Source organism: Martes martes (genome assembly GCF_963455335.1).
Source record: "Martes martes genome assembly, chromosome: 3".
In the NCBI taxonomy this organism is placed as follows: domain Eukaryota; kingdom Metazoa; phylum Chordata; class Mammalia; order Carnivora; family Mustelidae; genus Martes; species Martes martes.
The window spans coordinates 164,403,421-164,425,122 of record NC_137890.1 but is presented as its reverse complement, the minus strand read 5'-3'; the positions used below and the strand labels follow the sequence as shown (position 1 = coordinate 164,425,122).

At 40.8% G+C, this 21,702-nt stretch overlaps 1 protein-coding gene across 1 annotated transcript in view; it reads left to right on the top strand.

Annotated features, from left to right (window-relative positions):
- MOGAT1 (monoacylglycerol O-acyltransferase 1) overlaps positions 1–21,482 on the top strand; it is a 35,899-nt gene extending 14,417 nt beyond the window's left edge. Inside the window, exons 2-6 of the mRNA XM_080799549.1 lie at positions 1,197–1,375; positions 1,947–2,151; positions 6,586–6,760; positions 7,877–8,076; positions 19,430–21,482. Coding sequence (XP_080655675.1) covers positions 1,197–1,375; positions 1,947–2,151; positions 6,586–6,760; positions 7,877–8,076; positions 19,430–19,584 — 914 coding nt within the window. The 3' untranslated portion in view covers positions 19,585–21,482. The remainder of the gene's footprint in view (positions 1–1,196; positions 1,376–1,946; positions 2,152–6,585; positions 6,761–7,876; positions 8,077–19,429) is intronic.
- The last annotated feature ends 220 nt before the right edge of the window (positions 21,483–21,702 follow it).

Sequence of the window (21,702 nt, the reverse complement as noted above, 5' to 3'; positions counted from 1 at the left end):
TGGATCGGAGTTTGGGGAACTGAAATCAGCTCTAAAACCAAGACGGCAGAACATAATAGAAGAAGAGACAAAGGCAGTCCTTAAAGTCATAGGTAATGGATGGTATTTATTGGGTACTTACTGTGTGCCAAGTTTTATGACTTTATGCTTCCCTCCTCCTTTCTCACTAATATTTCTCTCCCTCTCTTTTTTTTAAAGATTTATTTCTTTTTTTGAGAGAGAGCATGGGGGTGGTTGGGTGGGAGGCACAGAGGAAGAGGGAGCACATCTTAAGCAGGCTCCCCACAAAGCATGGAACCAAGACCCAGGGCTCCATCCCAGGACCCTGAGATCAGGACCCGAGCCAAAATCAAGAGTCACATGCTTAACTGACTGAGCCACCCAGACCATCCATATTTCTCTTTTTATAAATATTTTTTAGTATGAGAGCACTGATATTAAAAAAAAAATCTAGCTTAGCTTAATGTATTACTTTAAGGCAAACATTCTTGTCACTACTACCCAGTCAAGTTTTCTTGCTTCATATATTTTGAAGCTATGTCATTCGGTGCATAAACAATTTGGATTTTGCTTTGTCATAATGAAATGTTGTAAGCAGTGAAAGATGAACTAAGATTTGTAAAGTTTCTCTTACGCTATTTCTGTCTCTGACGACAGAGTTCTTGAAAACAGAGTTTGTTGCTAGAGTGTTCCCTCTTTGTGGGCACATAAATAATGGTGGCCCAGCAAGGTAAACACCTATAGTAGGAATTCCTGCATCCCTTTTTTCAGCCATGATTCCTCCATATATCATGTCAGGGAGGCTGTGCAGACCAGCAACTTTGAGAGTAGACTGTGGATTTAGATCAACCAGTTCTTTTCTGTGGGGCTTGGGCAATCCATTTAACCTCTCTGTGCCATTTTCTCTTCTACAAAAAGGGCTGTGGCCACTTCATTGATACTGTAGCTATGCAAGGACTACATGAAAATATTTTGGCAGAATACATAATACAGTACTTGGCATATAGTCAATAGACAATAAATGTTAAACAATACTGTATCATTGCTGTCTTGTTACATTACCTCACTTGGACTTAGGCTCAGTTTAACGCACCTTGTGTATTAATTAGACCCCCCTGCCGTGGACCACTGATTGTACAGTACAGTGAGCAGATGCTGACTGACTCTGATTCCTGAGGTCCTTCCCTTTCTTACAGCACAGGTGTGCATTGGAGTCATCGTGATACTGATCGTGTACAACTACTGGTTCCTCTATGTCCCTTATATGACATGGCTTTATTTTGACTGGAGTACCCCAGAGCAAGGGGGCAGGAGATCCAATTGGGTCAGAAGCTGGACCGTTTGGAGGTATTTTAAGGACTATTTTCCGATTCACGTGAGTAGAGTTGTTTTATGTTGTACTATCTTGAGCTGGGAGAGGAGTAGAAATTTGTTTTCATCACAAATAGTTCAAGTTTTTCTCTTTGTGGAGGGAGAAAGCCTGCAGATCAGCCCGAATTTCTAAATGGGATCTGAGCTAAATTGACACCATTTTGGAGGCTATGTGCAGGGGGCTCTGGGCTCAGGAAATAGTTTACAAATTTGGAAACAGCTCTAACCCAGAGAACTAAACAAGTCACGTTTTCCATTTCCTTTTTTGTTTCCTTGTTTTTAATATTTTATTTATTCATTTATTTATTTGAGAGAGAGATAGCAAGAGAGAACACAAGCAGAGGGGAGAGTGAGAAGCAGCCTCCCCACGGAGCAGGGATCCCAATGTGGGGCTCACTCCCAGGACCCTGAGATCATGACCAAGCAGAAGGCAGACGCTTGACTGACTGAGCTACCTAGGCGCTCCTCTGTTTCCTTTTGACATAAAAACTAATCATGAGTTTTTTGGTTTCTTATTGGAACCTAATCTGGACCTTTTTTTTTTTTTTTTTTTAAAATCTCACTATATATGGTAGCTCATCAAAACCTGGGATTTGGATCCAAGTCAGAACTATATATTTGGGTTTCACCCTCATGGAGTGCTTGTTGCTGGAGCCTTTGGAAATTTTTGTACAAATTATTCGGACTTCGAGGAGCTGTTTCCTGGCTTCACCGCGTATCTTCATGTGCTTCCATTTTGGTTCCGCTGTCCACTCTTTCGAGACTATCTGATGACCTGTGGTAAGTGAAGGCAGATTCTTATTTCTCCAGTGTTTGAGGGTGGTGGGATCACACAGGATGTTCCCTCCCAAACACAGGTTTATAGTTTCTTCCTTTTTTTTTTTTTAAGATTTTATTTATGTATTTGACAGAGAGACTGAGAACACAAGTCAGGAAGAGAGAGAGGGGGAAGCAGGCTCCCTGCCGAGCAGAGAACCCGATGCGGGGCTCGATCCCAGGACCCTGAGATCATGACCTGAGCTGAAGGCAGAGGCTTAGCCCACTGAGCCACCCAGGTGCCCAGATTTATAGTTTCTTAGTCAAGCCCTGTGTCTGTATCCCTGTCTGATTCTTCCCATGCTGCTTGGATGTTTCTTGTCTCCCCCACTGGACTGGAAGTTCTGGGAAGACCCAGACTATGTCCTTTTTTCCCCACTCCTTTCTAGCATAGGGCCTGGGATATAGGACTGTTCAATAGATGTTAATTCAATGCAAGAATAAATTGATGAATGCATTTTGTGTATCCAGATGTGGAAGAAAGAATCTTGGGTCAAACAAGTGATAGATTGCACCTTTGGAGAAGCACTTTGCCTGTGTTTATGAGCATTAGAGATGGAAAATAGCCTCCAATGTCTTGAAGTAACAGCCGTGTATAAGTGAAGCATATTCAGTCTGAGTTTTTCTTCCCAGATTAAATAGAACTTGGCTCAGAACTGAGTTCATTCTACTTTGCTACTCTGAACTAGTGGAAGACTCATTAATGAAACCATGATTCTACCAATTCCAAGAATAAAATTGAGCTGAAATACTATAAAGACACTATATGAGTGTGTACAGAGGCTGTGCTTGTGTTAACAGCTCTCACATCAATTTGAGGGGTTCAGTTTATTTGATTTTTTAACCTGACCAACTTATTGACTCAGCATGAACTACAGAACCTTAAAAAGTGATTTATGTTTATGGTCATCATCTACGTTAACTATTGTTGTCTTGCATTTCTTGGATATAAAGAAAAGTGGGTAGCCTTTTTTAAAAAAATGTGTAATTTCAGGATAAGTGGCATATTCAAAGATAGAATTTTCCAGGGTCTCCCAGGTTTTCATTAATTCCTGTTAATCTCTCAAGTCTCTGTTGTCATTGTATACCTGATAGGAAATCACTAACCACAAGAGGACTGGGATCCCTGGCTGGGTTTTCAGGTGCTGCATAGGGACCTTCACCCATAGGGCCCTGGGCTCTCTGTCCAGTCTGGCTGTCACTGCGTGTGGCCTCTAGAGGGCGCACCAAACCTCCAAACTACTATAGAGGCAAAAAATCCCTCCCTTGTTTTGCAGACATTGATTGGGTTCGTTTTATAAGAGGGAAAAAAAATTAAAGGGAAATTTTTTAAATTTCAAAAAAAGCACAGAAATATATTTCCAATATACTGTTTGCTGATTCCAAGCTGCAAGTGAGTTTGGGTAGTGGTAACTGAGAGCAGGTATGGCAAATTTATGGTACAAGAGATGTAGGAACACCCCTTTCCGTGGCCATGTCAGATACATATAGTCAACCTTAAGAGTCTTTCTCCATATAGTGCCCTCGGAGTCATTGCCATTTGCTTGAGCTGGCATTTGAGATTAAGCTTGTCTGTTCTTTCTGGCTTATGACGTCATGGGATCTTTTCCTTTCTGCCATCACCTGAGTTATCTCTAAAAGCTAGATAAAAAATATCCAAACTAAAGCTAAATAAAATATCCAAACTTGTAGCTAAATAAAAGCTAAAATAAAGCTAAATAAAAGCTAAGTAAAGTTAAATAAAAATACCCAAATTTGTACCTGGTAGAGCCTTAAGGTGTCCTTATCTCAAAGTTTGGAGAGTTCTCAATTTTTTCCTAGAACCAGCTTCCAGGATGGCCCCTGGTCCAAGGCTTCCTTTCTCCTCTATGCCTGTCTTGGTGGCTGCCTCTCTGGGTGTGAAAGACAGACAGACATGTGTACCAAACCTCATGCAGTAAAGAAGCAATAGAGGGGTGCCTGGGTGGCTCAGTCATTAAGTGGCTGCCTTCAGTTCAGGTCATGATCTCAGGGTCCTGGGATCGAGCCCTACATCCGGCTCTATGCTTGGCAGGGAGCCTGCTTCCCCCTCTCTCTCTGCTTGCTTCTCTGCCTACTTGTGATCTCTCTCTCTGTCAAATAAAGAAATAAAGTCTTAAAAAAAAAAAAAAGAAGAAGAAGAAGCAATAGAGTTTCAGAGGTCCTTTGCTGACCAGTGCCTGCTTTGCTCTTACCCAAGGGATTTCTGTCACTATAAGTCCCCATAAGTCCCCCCTCCAAACTATTCCTCTGTGGTCCATTTTGGTGAATCTCTACTCATCAGCCAGGGCACATTCTGTGTTTCAAGGCTCATGTTCCTTCCCATGTGCCCAGTAAGGCTCAGCAGGTAGCAGAGATCAGATCACAACAGCCACATATATAGCCCAGATGAGGTCGATATGAAAAACAGTTGATGGATTTGACAAGACTTAGGGACTGATGTGGCCTCATGAAGGTAGCAACTATATATGTCATATCATCAGCATCTAGCATGGTGTCTTGCCTGTAGCAGGTGCTCAAGAAGTGTTTTGAATGAGAGAATGAGTGATGAGTCAACGTGGTTGCTAAGAAGAGGGGGGTATGTATGGGAGGAGCCTACACCTCTGACTTGTGTGACAAGATAGATGATGGTCCCATTCACCTTGAGAGGTAATGTTGCAAGAAGAACACAGTGCATTGGGTTTGGAAACATGGAGTTTGAGGTGTCTTTGAGTTGGCAAGGTAGAAATGTCCATTGGGCCATTGGAAGTGTGGGTGTAGAGCCTCGGGAGGAAAATGTCCCACATTTTGTACATAGATAACATTAGAAGGTATTAGAGACTCTGAAGGAGCCTGTCTTAGTTCAGCCTGCTGTAACAGAATACTATAGACTGGGTGACTTAAATAATAGACATTTATTTCTCCCTCTTCTGGAGGCTGGATATCCAAGATCAAGGCTCTGGCAGATCTGGTGTCTGGTTAGAGCTCCTTTCCTGGCTTATGGATAGTCATCTTGTTATGTCCTCTCTTCCTCTTTTTGTGAGGACACTGATCCCATCTTGGGGGCTATGTTCTTATGATCTAGTTACTTTCCAAAGGCCCTACCTCTTAATACCTTCCTACTGGGGATTAGGGTTTCAACATAGAAATTTTCGAGGAATACAAATATGCAGGTCTTAGAGCTCTAAGTCATAGCAGCATTTAAGGATGGTCTATAAAGAGAGCCCAGAGAGGGAACTGAGAAGTGGCCGGAGGAGAGCTGGTGTCTGGAAACTCAGAAGGCCCCCTTTCCAATGGAGTTAATGCCTCCAGCTCCCACTCCGGGCATGCAGGGAAGAATGGCAATGCCTTAAACTCAAGAGAAGTTCAAACCCATTGAGACTCAGGTTCTCTACCCTCTAACCCTCCACCTTCTGCCTCTTTAGTAAGTGGTTGGTCACTCAGAATCCTGCCTTATTTTATATTCCCCCAGTAATAGGCACTTATAGTAAAATGAGCATATAACTGTCCTTTGAGAAATGAGGTGTGTTGTGTCTTAATAAAGCCTGCCTGACACATTCTTTTATGACTCAAAAAATGGATAAAGCCATGAATGGAAGGAAACAATAAGACTTTAAAAAGCAATTATCTCTGTAATACAGGTCATGAGTGGCTTGTATTTTTTTTTTATTTTCCTTTAAGAGTTCATGACTTTTTCCTCCACGAGGAAAAAGTACTTAGTGCATTCAAAATCTGACAAGGAATCTTTAAAGTTATTTTTATGTGGGAAAGCCTGGTACAAGACTGAACAATTATATAACTATCTTAAACAAACAATTTATCAAAGTCACACTAGACATTTTGGAACCATGTAAAGATCTGGTTATTTGTCAGATGTCTGAATTTTTAAAATCATTTACATTATAAATTTAGATTTGGGAAATAAGAATCCACATAGAATATCTGAAAACAGGCCCTTGTGTGTTCAGAAGGTCCAGTGCAACGTCTTGAAAAGAATATGCTTTTTGGTTCTGAACCAGGATTCACCAGGGTAGTGATCAAGGCCACCATATACAGCTATCCAGGTTGTGCACTGAACAACTGCAGAAGGCATCTTTCACTTATAGTGCAACGTGAATAGAGTCCATAGAGTTGAGCAGTATACAACCTACCCAGATAAGTGATAGATCTAAAAATAAGTGATATTTTAAAGACCTAACCCATCGCCTGCCAAAATGTTACATTTTATTAATGGAATATATTACCAAAGATCCGGCCGTGACAAAATTATAAACTACAAGATGTTCCAAATGTAAGCAGGATAGGGAATTTTGTTCAATGTTCACTGATACCATTGAATATTATGATAAAAACTTTTTAATTTTTAAAATAAATAATTAGCCTTTTGTCTTATTCACTAAGGGTCAGTCTCAGTTTCTAAGAAAAGTGTGTCCCATGTGCTGAGCAAGGAGGGAGGTGGAAACATTTCAGTCATTGTTCTTGGGGGTGCAGAAGAATCACTGGATGCCCATCCTGGAAAATTCACTCTGTTCATCCGCCAGCGGAAAGGATTTGTTAAAATTGCTTTGACCCATGGGTAAGTAACTTCTCATTTCAGGTTACCTGGGTCAGAGAAATTAAGATGTTATTAAATGAACACAAAGAAATAAAGTAATTTTTCTAGTCCTTAAAGACAGACTCCTCTTAGTCGACCTTACAATAAAAGCAGATGTGGATGTTCATGGGAAATGGTATACAGCCTTCCCACTAAGGTAGCTCAGTACTGTCGCATCCAGAAGTTAAACGCGCCTTTAAAAACAAAGCAAACAGGGTGTCTGGGTGGTTCAGGCAATTGGGCATCTGCCTTCAGCTCAGGTCATGATCCCACATCCTAGAATTGAGCTCCACATTGGGCTGCCTGCTCAGGGGGGAGTCTGCTTTTCTCTTTCTCTTGCCCCTCCCTTCCCTACTCATTTTCTCTCTCTCTCTATCAAGTAAATAAACTTTAAGAAAAAAAAAAGCAAACAAAAATTACGAAATTTTATACACGGAATATAAATTTCCAGCCAAATGAACAAATGAATCATGGCCCGAATTATAGGTGGGAAAGAAACTTCTTGGACCCTTGATTTTTCTATGGAATACAATGCCACAAATCACTAAATGGCTAAAATACCGCCCAAAAGGATTTCAAGTATAAGTCAGTTGCGTTGTGTGGAGCATGAAATTAACAGTACAGAGAGACATGGGAACACTGAAAAATTCTTGGTTCACATATTCATCGGTTACGTACAACACCCATCAAAACACATGCCCAATCATCGAACATTACATCAAAAACGAATGATGTACTATATGCTGACTAGTTGAACATAATAAATAAGTAAATAATAAAAATATTGAAAGAAAAGAAAAATTCTTGGGATATGTTGCAAAAGTCATCTGAACAGGATAAAACACTTAAATCGTTTTCCTTAAAAATTTGTATTCTTGGGGTGCCTGGGTGGCTCAGTGGGTTAAAGCCTCTGCTTTTGGCCCGGGTCATGATCCCAGGGTCCTGGGATCGAGCCCCGCATCGGACTCTCTGCTCTGCAGGGAGCCTGCTTCCCTTCCTCTCTCTCTGCCTGCCTCTCTGCCTACTTGTGATCTCTGTCAAATAAATAAATAAAATCTTAAAAAAAAAATTTGTATTCTTCTGCTTTGTTCTTTGTAGTGCCTCCTTGGTCCCGGTGTTTTCTTTTGGAGAAAATGAGCTATTTAAACAAGTTAACAACCCTGAAGGCTCATGGCTTCGAACCGTGCAGGACAAGCTACAGAAGATCATGGGGTTTGCTTTGCCGCTCTTCCATGCCAGAGGAATTTTTCAATACAATTTTGGCCTGATGCCCTATAGGAAACCTATCCACACTGTTGGTATGTATATTGAAGACTAAAGTCTTGTTAGAATAAGTAAAAGTATTACCTTCCTTTGAGCAATGTTATTGTTACTGATTGCAGTGCTAATGCAAGAGAAGTGGCTTTGAATAAGACCTTCCTAAAATAAGAATCCTATAGATGTTATTTGAGCTTCATTTACAGTATGCCTTCTGGCTAAGAAATGACTGTATTTTCCATTTGGGAATTGATTACTTTCACAAATACTACTATTGAACTACAACAGGGAGAATCCAATTTAGACATAAAGTTCCTAGTACTCTATATGAATCTATTTCTCTGTACCAACAGATTAGAACATAGCAGTTCTTTGATGAACACATTACATCAGTCTATTAATCGAGGCAGATTTCTGTGTAATAGATGTCTTCATCACGTGCGCTGGTTTCTGTAGCAAAAGCATTTTGGGGGGCCATGAGCTATTTTTATGTGTATTCTAATATGAACTGATTTTATTTTAAAAAAGCGGTATACTGGGGGGAATTGAGATGGGGGAGGAGGGTGACAGACTGTTGATGGAAGGAGCAAGGGGCAGAGTAATGAGCTCTTCACGCTGAAAGTGACCTGGATTGCTGAGCCGGAGACAGTGTAGAGCCAGATGCTGATAGCACAGTTAACCAAACTGTGTGCTGGATCTGAAACTGAAAGTAACAGTTTCACCATGGATAGTCCATTAAATGACATTCAGAATGTTTTTAGATCTGTTTCATTCACATGGGATTTTACCATTTACTGTCAGTTTCTGAGAGCCTTGTGTTTCATGTGCAGTCACGTGACACTATTCTTTAATGCCATATTTAATTCAAATGGAATGTTAGCGCTGTTGATTAGTTAGTGTAATGGGAACACGGAGATAAGTTTGCAGTTGTGTTTTTCCAAGATAAGCTGGTTACATTTCTTTGGCATAACGTATATTTTTTTGACCAGATAATCAACATGATTAGACCATGATTTTTCTTTGTTGTAATATTAAATAGTCATTTTTGGTCCCTTATGGGCAAAGTACTATAATTGGCGTTTTGGGGGATATAGGGAGAATTGAAAGACATGACTTTTAGGAACTAGAAGTTTGATTAAGTACAACTCATACACATATGAAGTAAGTTGCTGATGTTGAAAGCCAAGTGTATTCTGTTGATTTAAATGATTATAGTTATCGCCTGGTGGGGGTGAACTTTAGTGTTTTTTGTTTTTTGTTTTGAACTTTAGTTTTAAGTAAAGTGGTCATCATGTGAAGCAGCCTAGTTATAACTCTACTGACAAATAATTAATTGGTCAGGGGTCAAATAAAAATGACCGAATCCAAATTCGTTTTTGAGACTAGAAAACCTCGAACTCTTGTTTTCACTTGTGCCTATCTAACATGCTAACATTCTAACTTCAAGAGTTAGAATAAGAGAAAATTGCTTCAGTCTACCCTTCCACTTACCTCTCAAACGATTACATCAGAAATACCATATCTAGTCTCTAGCATCCTTAGTATCCTGCTGTTACTTGAAGCCTCTTAAAAACCAAGCTGAGAATATGAATGTTTATTACATAAAATCTCAGCTGCCGCAAGTTTGATTTTATGGTGGTAGAGTGGGAGTCAGATGATTGAGAGCAGCCGGATTTGGGTGAACCAGACCCTCACAGACTGTGTGCATAAAAGACTTTCATTTGAGGGTGACTGGTTGGCTCAGTTGTTAAGTGTCTGCCTTCAGCTCAGGTCATAATCTCAGGGTCCTGGGATTGAGCCCCGCATTGGGCCCCCTGCTTAGCAGGAAGCCTGCTTCTCCCTCTCCCTCTGCTTGTGTTCCCTCTCTCACTGTATCTCTCTCTGTCAAATAAATAAATAAAATCTTTTAAAAAGAAAAGAGACTTTCATTTGGAGGATGCTTGGCTGATAAGTTGGTAGAGCACACAGCTCTCAATCTATGGATATATGAGTTCAAGCCTCACATTGGGCATGGAGCCTCCTTAAAAAAATAAATAAATAAAATGGAGACTTTTATTTGAAATAACACATATGAGGATAGAATATTGACAATTCCATAAACAGAAGCAAAGCTATGTCTCAGTCCAGTGCAATGCGATATGGTAACAGTGATCTAAGTTACTATGTTCATTTCTTTCTTTCTTTCTTTTAAGATTTTATTTATTTATTTGACAGAGAGAGACACAGTGAGGGAGGGAACACAAGCAGGGGGAGTGAGAGAGGGAGAAGCAGGCTTCCCGCTGAGCAGGGAGCCCGATGTGGGTCTCGATCCCAGGTCCCTGGGATCATGACCTGAGCCAAAGGCAGACACTTAATGACTGAGCCACCCAGGTGCCCCACTATGTGCATTTTTATTTTAAATCAATGCACTGCAAACCCCGAGTTGTTTCTTTGCTGACTCCCTGACATAGCCCAGGCAGATCAGGTAGAGTTGAGACCAGCAGGTTATTTTATGGCCCTTCTGCTCCCCTTCCATTTAGTTAAGAGTTTGTGAACTTAACTCTACCTCTTCAGATCAGTAAATATTAATTCAGTTCATCGTAAATCATCACTTCATCTGTAACCGTCTCAGCCACAGCTGTCCGGAGATGCTCAGATTCTCCATCCTGCAGCCTCCCCGCATGCCTGGAGACCTCACTTCCTCAGTGACCTCAGAGCATTCATTTCAGTGTTAGTGATTCTTGAATACTAGTGAGAATTACTAACACTGTAGGTATTTTGTCTGTTAATATCCTACTAATTAAATCCTTACAAATATGTGTTCTCGGACACTTGGGGTGGCTCAGTCGGTTAAGCGATTACCTCCAGCTCAGATCATGATTCCAGGAGTCCTGGGATAGAATCCCATATCGGGCTTCCCCTGCAATGCCGGAGCCTGCTTCTCCCTCTCCCTCTCCCTGCCACTCCGCCTGCTTGTGCACATGCTCTCTCTCTCTCTCCCTATGTCAAATAAATGGATAAAATCTTTAAAAAAATAAAAATAAAAATCAAAGTGCCATCACCAGGTCACACTTACCCTCTCTGCGTATTTCTTTCACTACCCCTTGCTAAACCATCAGGTTTCTCTGTGTCCTCCATCAAAACTATCTTCCCTATTTTTTTTTTAAACATTTTATTTATTTATTTGACAGAGAGAGAGATCACAAATAGGCAGGGAGGCAGGCAGAGAGAGAAGGGAAAGCAGGCTCCCTGCAGAGCAGAGAGCTGGATGCGGGCCTCGATCCCAGGATCCCGGGATCATGACCCGAGCTGAAGGCTGAGGCTTTAGCCCACTGAGTCACCCAGGTGCCCCTCATCTTCCCTATTTTTTTTGAAAGATATTTTTTATTTATTTGAGAGAGAGAGTGCACAGACACAAGTAGGGGGAAGAGCAGAGGGAACCAGGGACAAGCAGACCCCTCTCTGAGCACGGAGCCCAGGGCTTACTCCTAGGACCTTGAGATCATGACCTGAGCTGAAGTTAGTTGCTTAACTGACTGAGCCACCCATTTTTCCCCTTAGCTGAGGGTCACTCAGTGGAAATAATTTGTGGAGAAGATACCATGTATTAGCTTCTGCACAGCAAAGGAAACAATCAACAAAACTAAAAGACAGCCTACTGAATGGAAGAAGGTATTTCCAAATGACATCTCTGATAAAGGGTTAGTATCCAAAATATACAAAGAAGTTATACAACTTAACTTCCAAAAAACAGTCCAATGAAAAAATGGGTAGAAGACATGAGAGAATGTTTCTTCAGAGAGGAAATACCGATGGCCAACGGACACGTGAAAAGATACTCAACATCACTCATCATCAGGGAAATGCAAATCAAAACTACAATGAGATATCACCTCACACCTGTCAGAATGGCTAAAATAAAAAACACAAGAAACAACAAGTGTTGGTGAGGATGTAGAGAAAGGGGAGCCCTTTGCACTGTTGGTGGGAATGCAAAGTGGTGCAGCCACTGTGGAAAACAGTATGGAGGTTCTTCAAAAAGTTCAAAATGAAACTATCCTATGACCCAGCAATTGCACTACTGGGTATTTACCCCCCAAAATACAAAAACACTAATTAAAAGGGATGCATGCACCCCTGTGTTTATTGCAGCATTATTTACAATAGCCAAGTTACGGAGGCAGCCCAAGTACCAATCTGCAGATGAATGGATAAAGAAAATGTGGTGTATATAAACTGCGGAATATTATTCGGCTGTAAAAAAGAATGAAATCTTGCCTTTTGCAACAACATGGATGTAGCTAGAGTATAATGCTGAGCAGAATAAGTCAAAGAAAGACAAATACCATATGATCTCACTCATATGTGGAGTGTAAGAAACAAAACAAATAAGCAAAAGAAAAAAAAGGAACCCAAGAAACAGACTCTTAGCTATAGAGAATGAACAGAGGAGAGGTCAGTTGGGGGGATAGAGAAAATAGGTGATAGGGAATAAGAGTACATTTGTGATGAGCACTGAGTACTGTATAGAACTGGTGAATATTGTACACCTGAAACTCATATAACGCTGTATGTTAACTATACTGGAATTAAAGTAAAACACTTAATAAAAAGTAAAATAAGAAGATATACCATATATTTACACATTTCACAAATAGTATGCAATTTACATATTTTGTTATTGTCAGTTTTAAAATGTAAAATATTCACATATATTGTGTTTTGTTACATAAATAAATAATGGAGAGAAACTGATTTAAATATCACATCCATCATGATACCCAGGAGGGATAATTTTTTTTTTAAGATTTTGTTTATTTATTTGACACACAGAGAAAGAGATCACATGTAGGCAGGCAGAGAGAGGGGGGAAGCAGGCTTCCCGCTGAGCAGGGAGCCCATCACGGTGGCTCGATCATGACCTCAGCCTGAGATCATGACCTCATCCCAAGGCAGAGGCTTAACCCACTGGGCCACCCAGGCGCCTCCCAAGGAGGGATAATTAAGAGGTTTAGACTCTAAGAACAATGTGTAAAGAACTGCAGGCTCCTGGAATTACTTTGTTTCTACTACACAGAGCTCCAGGAGAGCAGGGATTTTGTCTTACTGTTCTCTGCTGTATTCCCCATGCCCAGTGGATAGTGGCTCCGGACACATTTGTAAACAAATCATTCTTTAGTTATGCCTTTCTGATTTGTAAGTTTTCAAATATCTAACAAGTACCCATTAAAAATTTTAAGGGAAGCTAATGTTAAATTCAAGTTGTAGAGCCAGTACAGGTAGTATGATGGGAAGTTGCGTGTTTGGGGAGAAAGTAAGAGACAAGGATATTTGCCATTGAAAGGGGGAGGTTTTGTATTCAAAGGTTCAGAAAAGTTTCCTGAATAGTAAAATGAACTCCTGTGTGCCTTTCTCCCAGACTCACCAGTTGGTAACATTTTGCTACGGTTTTTATCTCTCTCTAATGGTATGATAAATAACACTCTTTCCAGTTATCATTGAGCTGTTGGAGTGTGTGCAAACATGGCATTTGCCTCTATGTATCTCTCTTAAGAGCAAGATGATTCTCGTCTATAATGTCAGTGCAATTCAGGAAATCAAACGTTGATAAAGTACTGTTAACCAGTGTACAGTGTGTATTTAAATCTCACCAATTGCCATAATAATTTCCTTGTTAGCTCTGCTTTTGGGGCTATTGGGGGTGGGGGCCAAGTGTTTTTTTTCCCCTCAGTAGGATCATACTTTGCGTTTAGTTTCCACATCTATTCAGCCTGCTTCAAACTGCATTTGTTTTTCAACTTCCTTTCTGTCTTTATGACACGAGCAATTTGGAGGAGTATAGATCAGTAGTTTGTAGGTAGTGGTTTGTAGGTCAACTTGGGTTGGTGTGTTTCATCATGAGTATAATCCAGTTATGCATATGTGGCAAGAATTACACAGAAATGATGTGTCTTCCTCAGTATGTCACATCAAGAGGCTCTTGCTATCCATTTGTTCATTGTTGGTGATACTCATTTTGATTACTTGAGTGGGGTGTTTGCCAGGTTTCTTTACTATAAAGTTAAATCACAAAGATTTATCTACATAAATTTTTATATGTTTGTATATGTAAGTTTATATTATATATATTATATTTATAAAGACTTTTTCCTTTTCATGAACAAGTAACCTGGGGATGGTGTTACTTGGACACTGTGTAATTATTCTGTTCATCAGACTTTACTTGATGGCTTTAATAGCCATTGATAATCCTTGCCTGAATCAATTAAGGAAGTCATGGTTGCAAACTGGTGATTTTCTGGCTCTAGTATTCCTTCTATATTAATTATTTGGCTCTTCTTCCTCCCAGTGTTAGATTATTTGAATTCTGGATATCCAGGGAGGCTTATCAGCTGTGTTTGCATGTGGCATGGGGAGGGTTCCCATCCCATCCTGTCCAGCCTCACAACGTCCCCTGATTTCAAAACTCCTCAGTCTGCCTTTTGATTATGGATGTGATAGAAGTGTTTGTTTCATTTTTATATTTATGGCAAAATTGAAAGATAGAATCACTGCCATTAGGAAATTGGTTCTTTCCACCGTAGGCTCAATATGATGGTAGCAGCTACGCTCAGGCACCAGCTACATAAAGAAATCAGTATTGACATTAAGAAGCTGTTTATCATGCATCAGCTAAATTTACAGATGGAAGTAATGTGGGTTTGGAGCCTGATTTAGGCAGGGTGCTTCCTTTCTCGTCCCTGAGCCTCAGATTTTACAGCTCTGAAGGAGAGACTATTATAATTGTCCTTTCTTGTCTTAGGGTTATTCTGGGGATCAAATGACATGGTATGTGGGGAAGTGCTCCGTATGCCCCAGGTGCTGAGAGAGCACTGGTTGGTGCAGGAGGCCTGGCCAGATTGTTGAGAGCAATTAAATGTGTTTCCATCTCCCTGCGTAAGTATTCTTGCCAAAGTGTTCATCTGAATCAGACTGTGAGGAAACAGACAAACCCAGATTGGGAGACATTGTATTAAACAACTGGCCTGGATTCTTCAAAATACTAATGTTGTAAAAGACCAAAAGGAGAGAGTACCCAAAGACGCAACAGCTGTCATAGGGAGAAGCAACTGTAAGGATATCACTGAGACAACTCATCAAGTTTGAATGTGGATTTGGTACAAAAGAATATCACATAGAGGTTAAGTTTCTTGAGTATGATAATAGTATTAAAAAGGACAGTGTTTTGGGGTGCCTGGGTGGCTCAGTGGGTTATGGCCTCTGCCTTCACCTCAGGTCATAATCCCAGGGTCTTGGGATTGAGCCCCACATCGGGCTCTCTGCTCAGCGGGGAGCCTGCTTCCCCCTCTCTCTTTGCCTGCCTCTCTGCCTTCTTGTGATCTCTGTCTGTCAAATAAATAAATAAAATCTTAAAAAAAAAAAAAAAAAGGACAGTGTTTTTGCTCTTAGGTACTTCATGCCGAAATATTTAGAGAGGATAATGCTATTGAACGATTGACATCTACAGCTTATTTTCAAACAGGTCTACAAAAATAAAAATAATACATATGTATATACGCACCCGGGGGTGTGCAAAAGATGTTCAGAACCGGTGAGTCTAGAGGAAGAGTATGCAAGTACTTACTGCATTATTTGTTCTGTAGTTTTGAATATTTAACATAAAGATAGGGAAAGGAATGTACTTTAATAAAATAAAACTGGTTTGAAACCACTTGAGGACAAAAGTGGTCCCTTATATTTCAAGTCATTATTATATCCTGATTGGGGGAGGGTGGGGGGGGAGGCTGGCCAAGGGATTCTCTGAAATACAAAGAAAGGAAAGGGAACATAATTTAAATTTAAATGTAAAGTAGGGATTTCAGGAGATAAAAATGTTAGGGGGATTAGCATGGTACCCAGTACACCCCATTAAGTGTTCAGTAAATATTCTTGAGTGTGTATGTGTATAGAAGCGCGCGCGCACACACACACACACACACTCTCTCTCTCTTTCCTCACATCTGGCATATTTGAGCCTGCACCATGAGTCTGAGGTTCAGTGAACCCAGGTTTCATTGGCACCCACATTTTGACTCTTCCCAAACCCCTTGTGCCAACAGACTGGCCTTTGTCTCATGTACAGCTGTGTAGCATCCACAAATAGCCTAATTCCTGTGTGGGACTGTTAGAGCTATAAACTCTGTGGAATGTTCATAATCAAAGAAAAATAGAGCAAAGATTCCTTATTGCAAAAAATCTACTCTTTGCCTCAGTGTGAAGAAAATGATGCCCCTTTCCAAATTCCTTTCTGGCCATGAGCACAGTGCCCCATGAAGCTGCTCATTCTTCATCTTAGGAAAATACAACACAGCACCATAGAAATGAGGGCAAGACTGCTGTGTGAGGCCGTAAGTGCATAACTAATCTTGAATTGCGGGATGGAATTGGAAAATGGAACAAACGGGCACGCCAGCTAGATAAAGCACCGAAACAGAAACAGGAGCACGATGATTCCTGACTCTGCCACGAGGAGATGTGGGCTGATTTTTCCAGGGCAAGGAGTTCTGTTTCTAAGAGCAGCCTGATGCAGCTGTTTTTGTTTTTGTTTTTGTTTTTTCTTTGTGTTGTAAAGAGAGTTACAGGGCAATTTGCAGCTAACTTAGTCTTAGCTTTGTTTTCTTCTCCTTAGTAGTAAAAAAAAAAAATCTCCTTTTTGGCAGTGGGTGGGTGGGGAGAATACTGGTCTTTCTAGGGCTCTGGGGACCCTTCTCAGATTTGTTTTGTGACCTCTGTCTTTATTCCTAAAAAGTAATTGAGAATGATTTCTTACTCTCTAGTCCAATTTTGGATTAGTAGGAGGGGCAGGAGAACCAGTTTTACATCCTAAATTCCTGTTCTTTTGGGGTAGTTTGGGAATTTCCAGCATCTCCATTTCTCTACAGGTAAACAAGAAAAGGGCAAGGATGATACTGCCCATCTCACACTTTAAAGGGAGAAGTCATGGGCATGTTTGAGCTCTCCGGAAGAACCGTCTGAAATATAGTGAGCCCATGATTAAGAAAAGAACAGGATTGAAATTAGCTGTATGCAATGAGGAAGTAGTTCCTTCTTTCATAGGAAGTAAGACTTAATTAATAATTCAGAATTCATGAGTCTTAATTAAGCTGGGAACAACACACTTCATCTTCTCAGACCTCTAAGTCTCTTTCTGAGGCCCCCCCACTCCCACTCTGAATAGTTGCACTCAACCTTTTTCGTCAATTTCACTTAACAGAAGCTAGTTCTATAAAACTGTGAATTTGCTAGTAGATTGCTATTGCCTAATAGATTCTCAATTCACATGTAGATATCTCAGGTTTTTTTTTTTTTCTTGAAACAAAAAGGTCAGAGTGAGGAGGAGGCTTTGAGATCACTGAGTTCTACTTTTTTATCCTATGCACGTGTAAGACCAGAGAGGAAGCTACTGCCGAGCTCAGTGTGCTGGTCTAGTCTAGTGGTCTTTATCTTGTACCAGCTCCTTCCTGTTCCACCTCATCACCCCATTAGCCTCTCCTCTTCTGTATTTCCAACCACAACTGACCCAAGACAGTTTCAGTTCTTTCTGTTGGGTTACAAAGGACTGATGTCTACTCTATGTAAATTTGACATTCAGGCTATCAAAAGAGAACTATATGGGAGATTCTTGAGGCTGGATCTGTTTAAAAACTTAGCAATTGGAGAATATTAATATTCCAATAAGGCGATATGTATCTACCATGTATGTCTGTATATATCTCCTTACTGCAACATTAGATAGATAATCTTCTTAATGATACATTTTGTTATATATAACAAAATGTATTTCATATATATAACATATATATATTATATATACATACATCACTCTGCTCTGTGCCCCCTTAGCTCCCATACTGATTTCATTTATCACTTCCTTCTTTCTCTGTGGCTTAACATTTGCTTGATTTTCTCTTAACTCACCACCTTCTGTTACTGACATGGATTTGAACCTTGGATGTAGCATGGAACATCCTAGGGTAGGCCAGAGGAAACCTCCTCTCTCCCCTCTGAGTTCCATTCTAGTACCTACGGCCCCACTTGGCCTCATGCCCAAGTTAATAGAGGGGAATAGAGAAGCTGTTTGCTGCCCAGCAGGTCACTGAACATCTGTAGGTTTTCAGCTCTTGGCATCGGTAAGCAGCAGGGGTTGAAGTGAGCTGGGAGGACCCAGGAAAGCAGGTGCCAAAGCCACCTGTATCTTGTAGTTTCAAACAGTCTGAGACACAATCTAAACATCTTTTTAGAAGACGCTTAAAAAAAAAAAGATTTTATTTCTTTATTTGACAGAGAGATCACAAGTAGAGAGGCAGGCAGAGAGGCAGAGGGGGAAGCAGGCTCCCTGCTGAGCAGAGAGCCTGGTGCGGGGCTGCATCCCAGGACCCTAAGATCATGACCTGAGACAAAGATAGTGGCTTAACCTACTGAGCCACCCAGGTGCTCCTAAACACCTTTTTAAATATGTATAGAGTTGCCAGGTTAAATAATAATTAGCTCATTTTTAATTACAGGTAAAACACAAATGCATTTTCATTGTAGGAAATTCCTATAATACGGATAAAGTGAAAAGCCTCCCACCTCTACCTTCCTTCCTTCCTAGAAGTAATGGTTATTAGTCTCTCTTTCTAGATTTTTAAATGCACTAAAGCTTATGATGCACCTTGGTATATAAATATCTTTTCATAAATAGGATCCTACTGTATTATTTCACAACGTCCCCCCCCCTCTTACATTTTAGACCTCGATATGTGTGTGTGTGTGTGTGTACACATATAATTTCATTTTTTAAAAAACTGCTGCCTAGGATTCTGTTGCATGAACATTCTGTGGTTTACTTAAGAAATTTCCTACGGAGACTTCTGCTTGGTTTTGTTTTCCACTCTTAGCAAACAGTGGGACTCGAGATTGTGTGTGTTTTCTAATACGGATTCTTAGCTGTGAAGATACACATTCCTTAAATTTTTTAGAATGACATTAAAAAGAGAGGAGAGGGCGGATGCCTGATGACTCAAGACTTCGCAGTCGGTCACAATAGGGCACTGTGGCCCGGCCGCCAGCCGTACCAGAGGGACAGGGCTGGTGACGTGCGTACACAGCTATGCCCTCTTATCTCACAGCTGTGCTCAGCCCAGTAGTTCACTTGACTCAGAGTCAAAACCACCAGGGGCCTCCCACTGCAGCTACTGCGGAGAAGGAAAGTTCTTTATTGGTTCTCCAATGGGATGGTGTGACTCTTGGAGGCAGCCAGTGAAATGAACCAGGGATTGGAGCAGGCGGATTCTGATTGGCCGATCTCTCTCTCCCGGGCTGACCGCGAGAGGCAGCTGGTGCAGGGGGAGTGGTTTCATTTCCTTACTTCAGATGCATTCTCTCTTTTTGCAGTTGGCCGTCCAATCCCTGTGCCTCAGACCCTGCACCCAAGCCCAGAGCAGATTGAGGAGTTGCATCAGACCTATATGGAAGAGCTGAGGAATCTATTTGAGGCCCACAAAAGGAAGTACGGCATCCCCGAGCACGAAACTCTCATTTTTAGATAACTGACCTCTTAGAAGGCGTACAGAGGACAAGAGAACATCCCATTGGAGGATACATCATTTTAAATAAGGATTTTTTTTTTCTTTCACTCTGGAATCAAAATTACAACCGAAAAGTATTATTTATGGTGACAAATGTTGATGTGTATCTGTGTGAGATAAAAATACAGTGGGTGACTGTAGAAGGAGGGAGAGGACCATGACCCTTTGGATAATCCTCATTAGGGAAGGTACAAGCATTTCCTGAGTTAAGAAAAGGTTTAGGATTATTCGTGTGCTTAAAAAATTTTTTTCAAAAAATAATTAGACCCTTTTACAAAAATCACAAGAATTGAACGTGGTGTTTTCACGAAGTATCACAGCTCTTGTTTAGCACAGCTGAAACACTTAGGAGACAGTGTGTAAACTAATTTTCCATACCGAGCTAGAGGAGATCATTTTTTTTTTTTTCTGGCTTGAACAGAGAATTTTTTGGGTGAATAACATTACTTTTCAGAGTTAGATAACTTGATCCTTTAGGTCATCTCACCCAACGCATTTTTATACAATAGTGCAGAATTTCTGTGCAGGTTTTGAAACAGGATGAATCTACCATCTGGAAACCCATGTGGATGAGAGCATGTCTCCCCATTTCTATTCATGCTTAGAAATGTTCATGCTTGTCATTTGCTCAGAAATTCTTCTGAGCAAATGTTCATTTGCTATATGTTCATTTGCTGTATAGACAAGAAGGTCTTTTGGGAGACGTGCTTTAGAACATTAAAATTCCAAAAGGTTTTCATGGTATTAGAAATGGTTTTAATTTCTTTCCCAAATGGCCTCTTTGAGTGAGACCAGCTATGAAAGAAAGTGTCCTCTCCAGTTGTAAAGTGTCCAGTTAGAGTTGTCTGGTCCGCGGGAGTGGGAACCCTGTTCCTCCTGTTCACTGACCTCTCCCTAGTGCCTGGGTCCCGCACAAGATAAGTGCTTGTTTACTGAATGTATTTATAGATGAACCCACAAACATCTTTGCCTTAAGGTGAAGAATTTTTAAAGCTTTATTTACAATAGGACGAACCTATTATAGACAAGAGCCCCTTTCAGAAGGGGAGAATGTGCTGGGTCTGTTTGTCTTAGAAAGGTAATTGACAAGTAAGGAAGTTAGTTTAAGTCTTGTCAATTGCCTTAAGGAAGAAGAATGTCTGGTTTCCAAATGATCTCCACTGCTGCTTGTTGCTTCTCTCCGTGCTGCCCTCTGAGTATTTGAGGACACCTTCACTGAGTTCTAACTTACTAGTAATAGATCTGCAGGCCTCTGATGTTAAAACGTCAAGCCCTGGGCCAGAGCCTGAACTGTGTTCAGCATCAGACAGACAAAATCATGCTGGGTAACGTCTTGAGGAGGAAAGCATTTCACAGAGGAAAAAGTGAACCTCCCCGATGGTTCCATTTGAGGTTGTTTTGGCCAGCATCACTCTGGCTTCACGCTGGTTGAGCAATCCTGGAGTCCACTGACCCGTGGCCTTCAAATTAGACCAATTTTATAATCAAAGCAGAGAATAGGGCACAACCTGTTTTCAACAGATGCAGAAAATTGGACTGTAAATCCTTTTTTGGTATTATTCAATACTAGCAAGGCATAAAGGAGCACCATTTATGGAAAATGACATACCCTAGCTGGTTAGGGGTCAGTCTTCGTAAGGCCAATTAACCACCACAACTAAAGACTTTTAAGTTATTAAAAAACCCATGGCAACTCCTGTGTGGATCAGTTGGTTAAGCCGCTGCCTTCAGCTCGGGTCGTGATCCCAGGGTCCTGGGATCGAGTCCTGCATCGGGCTCCTTGCTCGGCAGGGAGCCTGCTTCTCTCTCTGCCTCTGCCTGCCACTCTGCCTGCTTGCGCGCTTTCTCTCTCTCTCTCTAACAAATAAATAAATAAATAAATAAATAAAATCTTAAAAACAAACAAACAAACATGAATTTGGACCGGGCAAATAAAAAAAAAATTTTTTTTTTTAAAGCATGAATTTCATTCCTTTAGAGAAGTTTGTTAAGCGCTTATGACGCATAATGGTGATTTCACATGCTTTCTTTCATGAAGGTGTGATGTTTAATCTCCTACTTGGTAATGGGGGCCAAGCT